The sequence below is a fragment of the Molothrus aeneus genome, chromosome 4, assembly GCF_037042795.1.
Source record: "Molothrus aeneus isolate 106 chromosome 4, BPBGC_Maene_1.0, whole genome shotgun sequence".
Taxonomy (NCBI): Eukaryota; Metazoa; Chordata; class Aves; order Passeriformes; family Icteridae; genus Molothrus; species Molothrus aeneus.
The window spans coordinates 29,227,158-29,239,879 of record NC_089649.1 but is presented as its reverse complement, the minus strand read 5'-3'; the positions used below and the strand labels follow the sequence as shown (position 1 = coordinate 29,239,879).

The 12,722-nt window shown below is 50.2% G+C and overlaps 1 protein-coding gene across 1 annotated transcript; it reads left to right on the top strand.

Annotated features, from left to right (window-relative positions):
• Positions 1-9,203: 9,203 nt before the first annotated feature.
• Positions 9,204-10,085, top strand: PPP1R3B (protein phosphatase 1 regulatory subunit 3B). Its single transcript, XM_066549020.1, has one exon. The coding sequence runs from the start codon at positions 9,225-9,227 to the stop codon at positions 10,083-10,085; it is 861 nt and encodes a 286-aa protein (XP_066405117.1). The 5' UTR covers positions 9,204-9,224.
• The last annotated feature ends 2,637 nt before the right edge of the window (positions 10,086-12,722 follow it).

Genomic DNA, 12,722 nt, shown 5'->3' with positions numbered 1-12,722 from the left:
GTTGCACTTTCTTTACTCTGGTTTTCAGCCACAGCAGGGTCCCAGTAGCTGCTGATGAAGGGAAGCTGAGTAGATCAGTAACATGAGATGAGCAAAGACTAGAGGAGGAGGAGAGCTGAAAGAGACAGATAAAAATGCTCGCAGGCTCCGTGGGCTTGGGACATGAGCTATTCCCAGCCATCAGCACTGGGACACTGCTTACTGTACCATTAAATGGCCTGACTCCCTCCTACCCAGCCAGAGACAGAGGCAGCCTTCCTATGAATAGCTAGCCTGCTTTCCAGAGCCCGTTAGAGTTATTCCTGCCCTGGGTGTGCCTCTTGTCTGCAGGCACATTTCCTAAATTCTGCTTTGTCCAATCCAAGTTTAGAAGCCCTGGCTGTGGTGCAAAGTCACTGTGCATAATCCTGTGAGGTGCAGATGAGATTAGCTGGATCATGTAAGATCAGGCAGGGAGAGAGCTGTCTCTGCAGGATCCTAAGTTCTCAGGAGACGAGGCAATGCCAAGGCACCTGCAGACACTGGAGGCATTTGTATGCTCCAAAACTGGGATCTCAAGTGACCTACTCAGTAGCATTTATTGTGCAACTTCAGAAGTACATGATCCCCAGATAGGGGTAATTTTTGCTAGGAGTTAGTTTCTGCAAGAAGGAAACTTCAAGATTCTGATTAATTGGGTAAAAACACTTGAATAACTCTTGCCCACACGGGATTAAATTAAAACTTCCAAATAAAAAGGCCAGGTTACACTTGAAAAACATTTTCAAGAAATGCAAAGGGTGATAACTGGAATAGCTTCAGCTGACCTTCCCCAGTACTGTAAGCTTTTATCACAGACATTGCCTTTGGCACTTGCTCAGGATACTGTTTGAAAGTCAGGCATCTTGTCCCTGTCGATTTTCAGATTCTCCCTATAGTGAATGCACAAAGACAGGCAGGTCCAGAAAGCAACAGATCCCATCTTTCATTGACACTAATCTTCAGATGAGACAAAATGCTTCATGGAGAGATGGACCAGCAGAGAGCCTGGATCCTCAGAGAGGCTCAGCTGAAGGGTATGAACCCCTGAAAGGAGCTCAGGATCATATTTATCATCAAGAACTACATGCACTTGTCAGTCTGGCTTTTTCTCCCCAGCCTTCATCAGCATACAAGTGGCTTTCAGGCAAAGCTCAGCCTCTTGCACAAAGATAAGCCCTCTGAGTCCCCAAGCCTGGATACATACAAGTTCCCAAGACAACTGCTCCACCAAATAAGTTTGCAAACTTTGCAGGGCACCAAAGTTAAAATATATATTGCTTCACTGTAAGTTATGCATCTAGGGCAGGTTCAAGTTCAGCCAGTTGGATACCTGTATGGTATAAAAAAGGCAAGCTGTCAATGCAGCTGGGCTGATTCCTGAGAGGAGCTGAGCATCTCTCTGGATTTGCAATCATACCAGTGTATCCACTGAAACAGCCCAAATTCCTTTTCATACTCTTGCCACTCCAGCCCAGCCCTTGCTGTCTATCTCCTGCAGGAGCACATGGGGAATTTGGAGGATTTGAGGTTTAGTCCAAGCTGTGTCTTTGTGCTCCTTTCTTTCTTCCTTCCTGTTTACTGGTTTATTTTATTATTTTTTTTTTTTACACATAGTATCTGCACAACCAGGTACTCCTGGGTTCAAACAAACAGCAGAAGGGATGGAAAACCACCATGTTTCTCTGCAACAGCTGAAGCATAACAAAGAAAAGTTTCTGGGAGGTCAAACCACACATTTCCACAGTGCATGCTCATAGAGGAAGGGAGGCTCTCAAGAAAAAAAAGTAAGGATGTTGCTGCACTGCTTTATGCAATCTTGGGACAGACAATCAACCTCCTTTCTATTGCTATGAATTTTCCAGAACCACGCTGACAAAAATGAATTCTGTAGACTGCAGGGAGGCAAGGTCCTTGAGCAGCTTTCTGAAAAGAACATTATATATGTTGAAAAAGCAGGAGGTACTGTTCTCTTCCTGCAGGGACTCACCCCCTCTTGGGTCTCAGTCTCTGGAGAAAAGATTTTTTTAACTTAGTACCCATCCCCACCTTAGCACTGATACAAAATTTTCAACAAGCACATTTTATGTCAGGCCAAAGACTCCTCTCTTTGTTGTTCCTGTCTGCCTGTCATTTGGTTTCTGTACTGTCATCTGTCTCCTTGTGCTGTCCTTTGAGCTCATCCTTTGCTGAAAGCCCATTCCCCTTTTCTCTCTAAGTAGCAGCATTTGTTGTGGCTAATTTGCCTTCATTCATTCCCCTATAATTTTCCTTTATTTGCAACAATTTTAAAGGTCTCTTTTTTTGGGCATTTTTGATATTAAGAATCACAGTTTTGTAATACCCAGTCTTTCTCCATCACACACACTGGTACCAGGCCAGGCTTTGTATCTGGCCCCAAACCATCTTTGCTGTGCATGTTGGCCTGGAAGGGCAAGTGCCATGGTCTTCAGTGGGCAGAGTACACATTCCTCAGAGTGTTTGACCATGGGTGCACACGAGATCCAAAGGGAGTCATGCCAAGATAAATACCCCACCTCAGGCCTGCAGCCAGAATATTTAAGCAACTCCTCATTTCTGAACAGGAGAAGTGGGCCTGCTGCCCTGGAGCACAGCTCCCCAAAGCACAGTCAAGAGCCTTAGCCAAGACTGGGACTTCCTTTGATACTGGGGCACATTGAATGCTTTTTGCTTAATTGCCTGGGACAGACACAGGAGTTTGAGACCTATGGGAAAAAAAAAAAAGGGGGAAATCCCATCACCCAACAGGACTTCTCAAGTCTGTCCTTTGGTAAAGCTGTTTTCTATGACACTAGAGAAGGTGGACTGGGGCCTGGGAGCACAAGGAGCTCCCAAGCAACACATCAGGCTTCAGCACACACTTAGAGATGATGGTGAGAGTTACCAAGTTGACTGCAGTTACCAAGTTGATGGTGAGGGAATCCACGTTTCCTACCGCTTTCTGTCATGTTAGCCATAGCCGGCCATGGGTCTGTCTGCGCTGGCTGGCCAGCAAGCACACACATTGATCAGTGGCTGCTGGCCAGCTGGCCTCTGCAGCCAAGCCCTGCTCTGCTTTTGGTCAGCAAGGATGCTCACTGTGTCTCTCCCCATCAGCTATTGAGTCTCATGAAACCTAAAAGGGTGGGAGGGGACTGCTGATTTGGGAGACAGCATGAGATATGGGAAGGGGTGCCCCATGGCAGCAGCCCCTGCACAGCTCCCTATTACATCAGCCACTCTACTGGTTTACAGCCCTTGCCCTTGAGCCTTGGCCCTGCAGCCTGATGTAGTGTGGACACATTGCACAACACTCTTGGCAATGAGTGGCAAAGCCCCTTTCCTGCTGGGGCTGCCCACTGGCTGGCTGCTGGGAAATTGAGCTGTTGCAGCAGTTTCCAGATTCCCAACATGGAGGAGAAGATGCTCCATCCACCCATGTTTCCAGCAGGGCACTAAGGAGGTGGCAGGACCAGGAAGGGTCCCTGAGGACCTATTCAAGCCAGCTGGTAGAGTAGCTCTTAAGGGAGGATGGCAAGGGAAGGAAGGCCCCTCTGGAGGGTTGGAGAAGCTCAGCCTTCCCTCAGGCAGCAAACCAGCAGGGCTGCATCCAAGAGGTGCAGGAGCCACCATGTCCTGTACCAGGATGTGCTGGGGTAAATACCCATTGAATGAGGAAGAAAAGCCAAGTGAGACATGATGGGAGAGTGGGACCCGCCTTCTAGAGCTGTCTGTCATGGATGGGACTAGTTCTTACAACACTCCCCCAAAGAAAAGAAACGTGCAGCCAATTCCTCATGCCAGGGAACAAGCTCGTCTCATCCCCCTGCAAAGCAGGAGGGGTATGGGGAAAGCTGTGGGGAAACCACAAAGATCACTGCCCAAGGCCATAGCACCGAGCTAAATATAGCCACTATCTTTGCTTCCCAGAGATAAGATTCTGTGTCCACAGTCTGCCACAATGCCCTGCCCAGACGTCCACCTACCTTTGCTTCAGGGGCAAACACAGCCACAGTTGTGCAACACCCTGCCCAATCATGGCAAACAGGGGCAGAAATGCACATTCTGTGCCTGGCACTGTGGGCTGGCTGGGCAAAGCCCGCACAGCCCAGAGCTATCCTGCATCTCCCTCATCACCTCAATGGTGCCCAGCTGCCAGCAATGTGCAGGAGAAACTTGTGCTGGACCAGAGTGACAAGTGTCAGTCAGGCCAGGACTTCCACCAGTTTTGGGGCTCATTCCATTAAGTCCAGCACTTCCAGCCAAACCTCACTACACTCAGTGATGCTGAACTAGGGTGTAGTGGCTCTGCCTGGAGAAGGGGAGGCAGCACTGCAGGGGGTTCATAGGCCATGTTCACCTTATCCCATGTCTGTCTCCTGGGGAAATCTGAACATGGGTCCCTTAATCTCTGCTGTAAACCCTGTCATTAAGTAACACATGCTAAAATCCCACCATACCCTCAGCACATGAAATGTTACTGTAAATGTGCAGAACTCCTGCAACGGGTACATCTTTCAGCTCTCTCTCCCCAGCTTTAAATCCTACCATTGGTTTTATCAAAAAAGAATTTATGAAACAAAAAAGTGTGGCTTTTTTTCCCCAACAAAACCCTTTTGCCTTGCAGAGTAATAAGTTTTTAAATGGCAAATTACAGCAGGAAGTCTCCAGCTTTAACAATAGCTGTTTGTGTTTCCACAAGTTAATGGAAAACAAATGTTGACACTTCAGTCCTTCTTTTTGCTCTGTAAGGAGAGAGCATTGCTTGCAGCTGTGCAGTTAGAGGCTAGATGTGGCACAAAAGTATCCTCACTGCTACCATGGGGAGAAGGCAAATGCACCATCCCTACCTTCCAGCAGGCTTTACAGCCTCTGCTGCTTCCCAGTGGGGGTGCCATTTGTCCACAGAGCCACTCCCCTCACAGGGAGGCCAGATCCATGTACGCTTTCCAAATTATTGAGGACACTGGGCTCTGTGCTGACATGGACTTGGAGCAGCCCAAAGGAGCAGAAATGCGAACTGGAGGCGGGAGGACAATTGGGAAGACCCCTTGGCCCAGCTGGCCCTGCAAACCTGTCTATACCAGAGCATTGACTGACCTGGCAGATGCTTCCAGCTCTGCACATGGGCTGGATAGGGATTCCCATGGGTCTGATCTCTTTGCCAGCTAGGCCCTGTTGATGTTTTTTCCTCATGGATGGAAGCCACCTCTACAAAAAAAAAAAAAGCTTTTTTTTTTTTTCCACTGTACATTGTAAATATTGTCTGGAAATCAGATATTTGAGTATCCTCTGGAGACTTCTACCCAGAGCCAGCACAGCTCTGGTGCTGTGGCCGCAAGACAGGAGTGTGAGAGTCACCCTCCTGCCCAGCTGGCCCTGAGCACCCAAACACCCTGGGCCAGCTCAGACAGGAAGACTGGTGCCCCAAAAAGGTTTTCCTGTCTCAAGAGCACATTCCCGAGGGTTTAGCAGCTTACTTGTGGCACCTGGAAAGCCTATTCTGCCCTTCTCAGTTTTGGCCCCTCAGTTCAGGAAGGACACTGAGGTGCTGGAGCGGGTCCAGAGAAGGGCAACAAGACAGTTGATGGGTCTGGAACATAAATTCTTAGAGGAGCACCTGAGGGAGCTGGGAGCGTTTAGTCCGGAGAAAAGAAGGCTCAGGAGAGATCTTAATCACTGTCTACAAGTACCTGAAAGGAGCCTCTTCTCCCAGGTAACCCGTGACAGGACAAGAGCACATCGTCTTAAGCTGCAGCAGGAGAGCTTTAGGTTGGACATTAGAAGGAATTTCTTCACAGAAAAAGGGTGGTTAGACATTGGAATGGGCTGCTCCGGGAGTTAGTGGAGTCACCGTTCCCGAGGTGTTTATGGAAAGACTGGACCTAGTATTTAGTGCTGTGGTTTAGTCGACATTGTGGTGTTTGGTCATAGGTTGGACTTAATGATCTCAGAGATCTTTTCCAGCCAAATTGATTCTGTGATTCTGGACACGCAGGGACAGCAACCTGGCGCAGGAACCGACAGATAGTGAGGGACTGGGGGCAGTCGACGCCGGACACAGAGCTTGTCACTTTACCACAAGGAGCTTGCCGTGCCGCGGGGGTGTGGCGGGGCTGCTCGGCGAGCTCCCCCCACCCGGCAGCCCCGGGAGCTCCCCGGCCACGCGGGCCGCCCTCCCTGCGCGGCCCCTCAGGGCCCGCCACGGCCCCGCCCACCGGGCCGGGCCCGCCCCCTCGCGTGCCGGTGCCCGCGCTCGGAGCGCGCTGATTGGCTGCCGCCCAGCTGGGCGGGGCCGGGCGCCCTTAAGAGACCGGTGCGGGGCCGGGCGCGATGTGAGGCGGTGCTGCCGGAGCGGCCTCATGCACTGCGCCAGGTACGGGCGCGCCGCCGCTTCCCTCCTCTGCCCTTCCTCATCCCCTCTGCCTTCCCCGCCTGCTTGGCTTCTCAGCCTCCTCGTGTGTGCGGGAGCGGCTCTGGCGCTCCCCGCTGCGGCGGTGCTGTTCTTGGGGCAGTATCCTGCGGCTTGGCTCCTGCAGCCCCCCGGCTGAGGCGGGAGTGGAGCCCCGGGGCTGCCCCTCTGCGGGGCTCCGCTGCTGCTGCTGCCGCCTCTCCCGGCTCTGGGCGGCGCGGCTTGGCTGCTGTCGCGGAGGGGGCGGGCTGTAGCGAGGGGGCGCCGCCGGGCAGGCGCCTGTGGGAAGCGGGCTGTGCCCGGGGGGCGGCCCGGCCCCCCTGGATCGCGGAGGAGGAGGGGGTGCGGAGCCCCCGAGCGCTGCTTCGGCCCCACTACGGCTGCGGGCTTTGGCTCTGCAAGTGCTGCTGCAAGTGTGCAAGGGCTCACCTGTCCCCAGGTAGCAGGTGGGAGGCAACCGGAGGGGCTCGATAAGGGAGGTGTAAGTAATTCCTTGGTTCTGCCTTAATTCTCCTTCATAGACGACAGATATCCTTCTCTGGAGAGGGTAAAGCTACAAGAAGAAGTCTGGGACAGACTCAAGTTTGCTCTCCTTTTGATGGGCTATGGGAAGGAGTTGGCCCCTCTGCCTGTATAGGGCTCTCTGCCTTGCACTTTCTGCTTCCTGGAGCTTTATTTCCTGAATGAGCTCTCAAAACTATATTTCTGCTCCCACCTCCAAAGCATATGGAGTTCAAGACAACCTTCCTCAGCCCCAGGGGGGAAACCTGCCTCTGGCTGAGAGCTGGGCATCAGTAGAGTCTCCAGTGCAGAAAAAGTTGTCTGGGATATCAAATGAACTGGCAGTTCATAAAAGCATGGGGCTCAGCATAGTTGGTTATAAAAAACTCTTGCTATAGTTTTTAGCTTGGAAAAAAGCTCCAAGTTATGCAGCTGGGCATTCGATGCCTCTTCATTCTAAAACTGTGAATAACCAAGGCTTCCTGAGAAACCTGGCTTCTCAGAAGTTACAGGAATTCAGCTGAATAAATTTCCCTGGGAAAAGATGCAATGCAGATGAAACTGACCCAAGTAGGAGAAGAAGCATTGGGAGCTGCATTAATTTCAAGGAGGAAATGACCTATATAAAGTGTGTATGAACAAAAACTTGGCAAAACCAGGTAGAGATGAGCAGAGTAGTGTTAGCAGACAGGTGGATCTGAGGTGTCTGTTTTGTGCAGCTGAAAGGAGGCACTGCAGAAGGAGTTGGCTGGTGGGTGTGTTGGGATGCAAGCCTTGGCACATGTGCTCTGAATAAACAGATACCCTTGCTGAGTGGATGCTGTGAAAGCCTGCTCAGAGCTGCTGTGTTGGTGTTACAGGGTGGGGAGTTAAAGCACTGAATTGGGAGAGTGTGGCTCTTCTTTTTCTTGGCACGGGAGCAGCAATCAAGTACTAGAGCTGGCTGTGCATGGCTTTGGCAGCCAGAACACTGCTGCATCACAAGGCCAGTGGTTACTGCTACTGTTGCTGCCTCATCCCTCTCTGTGTGGTGGGAGCAGCTTTTGAGCCTGGCCTGCTGCCAAGCAGGAATTTTGTTAAAGGAATACACTGTGTTTAAAGTCAGCTACAATACAGTTGACTTAAGGGGGATGTGTGTGATAAATCCACCCAGCAGTTTACCCAGAGCCAGGCCAAAGAGAGTCTGCCAAAAGCGTCTATCGGAACATCAGTGTAAGGCCAGGAGCGATGGGTGCAGTGTTCTGGGAGCTGCCTGGCTGCAGAGGAATCTCCAGGGTACATCTGGCAAAGTGCCCTTTTATGGGTGCGTGCAGAGAGAGAGATGGTGCTGCCTCCCTGGAGGAAGGGGCTGGGTGCTGGAGGGGAGGCTGTAGTGGAGAGGCACATGGCCTGTGCCTTCTGGGAGAAGGAATTGCTTCCAAAGCTTCAGTGAACCTCGAGTAGGTGAGTTGTGTTTGGCAGAGCCCTGTGGCTGTATGGATGTTTTCCAGGGGTTTAGCACAATCCCCCTGGAGGCTTGAGGTGCAGTCTCTGTGCTGGAGGTAAAACTGGCTGATGTGCCTTCTGAGCAGATATTATTTTAAAATGGATAGAGGGAAGAAAGCTCCAGAGCAGTGTTGGCTGAGCCTGTGCCCTGCTGCTGTGTCAGACTGTTGCTATGTTTGCAACACTACTTGGAGGCACTTTGGATGGAGCAGTTCTGGGGGACAGTGATGAGCAGAGTGTGTAGCTCAACTGAATGAGTGCTTTTTGGCTGACATCTGGGGTTTTATGAGAGGTGAAGTCAGTTGTGTATGGCAGCTTGTGACAAACTGAGTTCCTACTCCTACAAAAGCTTGTGAAACCCTGGGGAGAATCTCTCCTGAAGGGAGGAGAGCACAGCAGGAGTAGTGCTGAAATTTGATAATCTGGGGATTTTGTGAGCATTGGCAGGATTGAGCCATGGGCTTTGCTTTGGGTTGCAAATGCTCTGGAGCCTGCTGTTGCTAGCCTAGTAGGACAGTGCTTGTGTGTGTGCCTTCAAAGGGTGACTCTGTCCCTGTAGCAGTTGGAAGAACTGTTCAAGGGCACAACAGGCTCTGGTCCTGCCACTTCTGTAGTGTTTTTGTCAGTGTCTGTAAATCAAACCATGCAGGTACCTGCCTTTAATTAAGAAGCAAGCTTATTTGGGATGGCTTGGGAGGGAAGTGATATATCAGCTGTCTGACAATTTATATTAAAGTGCTTTTCTGGCATCAACTGACCCTTCTTCTCATCTTCCAGAGCGTTAGACTATTTCCCTCACAAGCAAGCAATGGCTGTGGACGTGGCCATGCAGCTGTACCTGTGCTCCTCACCCTTGCGCAGAGAGAAGTGCGCCTGCAATATTGCTCCAAAGGCCAGCAAGCCGCTGCGGCCCTGCATCCAGCTCAGCAGCAAGGCTGCCCTGAAGGGCCCAGGAGAGGCAGCAAACTCCTTCCCACACAGCAAGGCGAAGAAGAGGGTGTCCTTTGCAGATAGCAGAGGCTTCGCTCTGACCATGGTGAAGGTGTTCTCGGAGTTTGAGGATCCGCTAGATATTCCTTTCAACATCACAGAGCTGATAGACAACATCGTGGGCCTGACAACCGTGGAGAAGGACAGCTTCGTCCTGGATTTTGTTCAACCCTCCGTAGACTACCTGGACTTCAGAAACCGCCTCCAGACAGACAGTGTCTGTCTGGAAAACTGCATGCTAAAGGAGAAATCTATTGTGGGAACGGTGAAGGTGAAGAACCTCGCTTTTGAAAAGATGGTGAAGATCCGGATGACGTTTGACACGTGGAAAAGCTTTGTAGATCACCCGTGCCAGTACGTCAAGGATACGTACGGAGGGATGGACCAGGACACGTTTTCCTTTGACATCAGCTTGCCTGAGGGGATTCAATCACATGAAAGAGTTGAGTTTGCCATTTCCTTTGAGTGCGATGGGAAGGTGTACTGGGACAACAACAGGGGCACAAATTACAGGGTCATACGGTCAGAACTGAAGTCTGCCCAGGAAGCTGTCCGTCCCCCACAGGCTCCTGACTTTGGCAGTGCATTTGACCGGTTTGGGAGCCCTCGGTGCTCCTATGGCCTCTTTCCTGAGTGGCCCAGTTATTCAGGCTATGAGAAGCTCGGGCCCTACTACTGACCCGAGGACAAAGGCCAGGCTGACTAACTGTTGCTGGTGTGTCTGCAGGCCTTGAGGCTGGTCTGAACACAGGTGTATGAATAGGTGGAAGAAGTATGGCTCTGTGTAGCTTAGCACAAGCCTCCCAGCAAAACCAGATGTGCAGTCTCTGCTGGCAGGGGGCTTATAGTCAGAGAAGCAAATCTGGCTCTCCAGATGATCAGAGGACCAAGGACCGCTCATGTCTCTTCAGCGCTTCTTCTTCCTCTTCAGTAAAGATGCCAGTGTCCAGGGAAACACTACAGTGCTTATATTGCCTGTTCAAGCTGTGTTGTGGTGGCTGCTTTGTACTGCCTGCCTAGTATTAAAAGGCTCTTTCAAAATATTTCCTAGTATTATATTGTTAGTGGGCTCTACTACAGCTGCAGGGTTCTCCTTGCAAAGCCAGCCTGTGCCTGTCAGGAAATAGTGTGGTTGGATTGCTGGGAATGGAGTCCTCTCTTTGCACATATCCTTGTAGTGAGGCCCTTCCTATGGGAGGCAGAAAGCATGTTTTGGAAGTGAAAATTCCATGTGATGGCAGGAAGTGTGGCCCTACAGCCTGCTGTATTAGGAGATGTGCTTGTGGCAGAGGATCTGATATGCTTAGTCACTGGTTGTTATATCAGATGATCTTGAAAATCTCTCATACCACTGGTGTTACCAAAAATAGAGATTAGCTGTGGCTGTGTGGTGCTTGTAACACAGCTGTGGGTTGACATCCTTGACTGCCTTCTTCAAAACCTTCTTTTGGTTTAATCACAAGTGACCAATGATGCTTTTTCCCCTTGATGGACATCTGAAGTTGGCTGTGCTGGACCCTGAAAATGCGTTTCAGCCTCCTGTGAACTGTAAACCAGAGTTTTGTCCAGCTGGGGGTCAGGGTCCTGTGCAGACTCTGCTTGGGTACAGCAGGAGCCAAACACAACCAGACCCCATGGCTGTCTATGCTGTGTCCTGTACAGGAAGGCGACTGTTGTGTACCTACTGTGTCATGGAAGTGCCTTGGTTGAGAAAGGGGTGGGTGGTATGTGCAATCCCAGCAACGCTTTGGGATGAACGGGCTTTGGAACTGATGTTGCTTTTAAGATCTGGTAATGGTTTGTTACTCTGTGCCATGGACTGCTTGGAAGATAAAGGCACAGCACTGCTCACGTGTCAGGGTGCTGTGGCTGTCCTGGATGAACGTGCTGGCCTTCCCTCTCTGCTGAAGCAGTATCTGCCAGTTTGACCTGCAAATGCCCAGACTTTGCATCTCTGGCCATAAAAAGTGGCTCACCCCAGCTATGCAAAGAACTAGCCACGAGGAGAGTGAGATGTATGGTTATCCTGACAGCACCCCTGCATGTGAGACAAATCACAGAGGTGAGCCATCCCTGTGATTAAAGAGGTGGCTTGGCTTCAGGCTGTGTGCTGGACTGGTGAGATCAGCAGTGCCAAGCAGCTTCACAGAGCTTCTTGGGTGCTAACCTAGCAGAATAACTTAATCCTTCAGCTCAGAGAGAGAGTGCTGAACAGTCTGTAGAAATAGAGGTCAAAAGAATGCTGCTTTTTCTAGTGCATAAGCTTTACATAATTTTGGGTGCCTATAGTAGCCTGTGGATGTGCTGGAGAGAATCAACAGGCTAGACTACTTAACTTCGTTAACATAGCTTTTAATTCTGGAAACTACTGTACAAATACTTAGAAGCTGTTTTACTCTAACCTAGAAGGGATACTGGGATCACTGTTGGATATCAAAAGGGACAGGAGCTTGCAGGAAGAATAGCTGGCCTTCAACTGCTGCTTTTTCAAAATACAGAATCAGTATGTGTCCTCAGTGTGCTTGATCACTTAGCTGAGGTGGTGAATCTCCTTGCTAGCCCAGAACTCATCAGGTTTGATTCCTCTGTTCAAACAGCCTCCCAAGTCAGCCCTTAGAGCCTGCATCTGATCTCTGGAGGGGACTGTTGCCTAGTTTGGCTTGGTTTTAAACTTGAGGCAAGTTTGTGTGACACTGATACTTTTTATTTATTTAGTGTATGGTGTTGATGTTGTAAGACACTGACTGTAGAAAAGTCGCGTTCTCCTGGCACCTTCTTGTGCCCATGGAGAGCTGTTTGTGAGCCAGAACAAGGCATGTGGGTCTGGGGTGCTGTGGATGGTGGTGTCTCCTCATGGGCTTGTTTTCAGGCTGTGCCTTGGGTGTGCTTAGGGAGGAACATGGAAGATAAGCTAGAAGAGTAGCGCCATAAGTAAAAGCTAGGTTGGGAACTGACTATTTGATCAATAGCAGTTTAAGAATACTACTTGTGGCCTTTCCCCTTTTCCCTTTTTCCATTGCCAATGTGAACATAGAAGTGAGGGGGTTGCTCTCCTTGCTCTATGCCTGGAAGTGCCTTGTAGGATGTTTTGCATGTTTGTTTTTAAAAGATATTTTTGTACACAACATTCAAGTGGAAAATGCACTTTATAATTGCCATGTAATGACTCTTTTAAAAATATGGCTGTTTTTATCTGATTGTTAAAATAAAGGTGGAACAAAATGTTGGCTGTGTATCTTATTTAAGCACCCATGGGGCTGGGGAGGCAGTTTGGACACGGGTCCAGCTTCCTGCAAGTGGCCATTGGCAGGGAGGA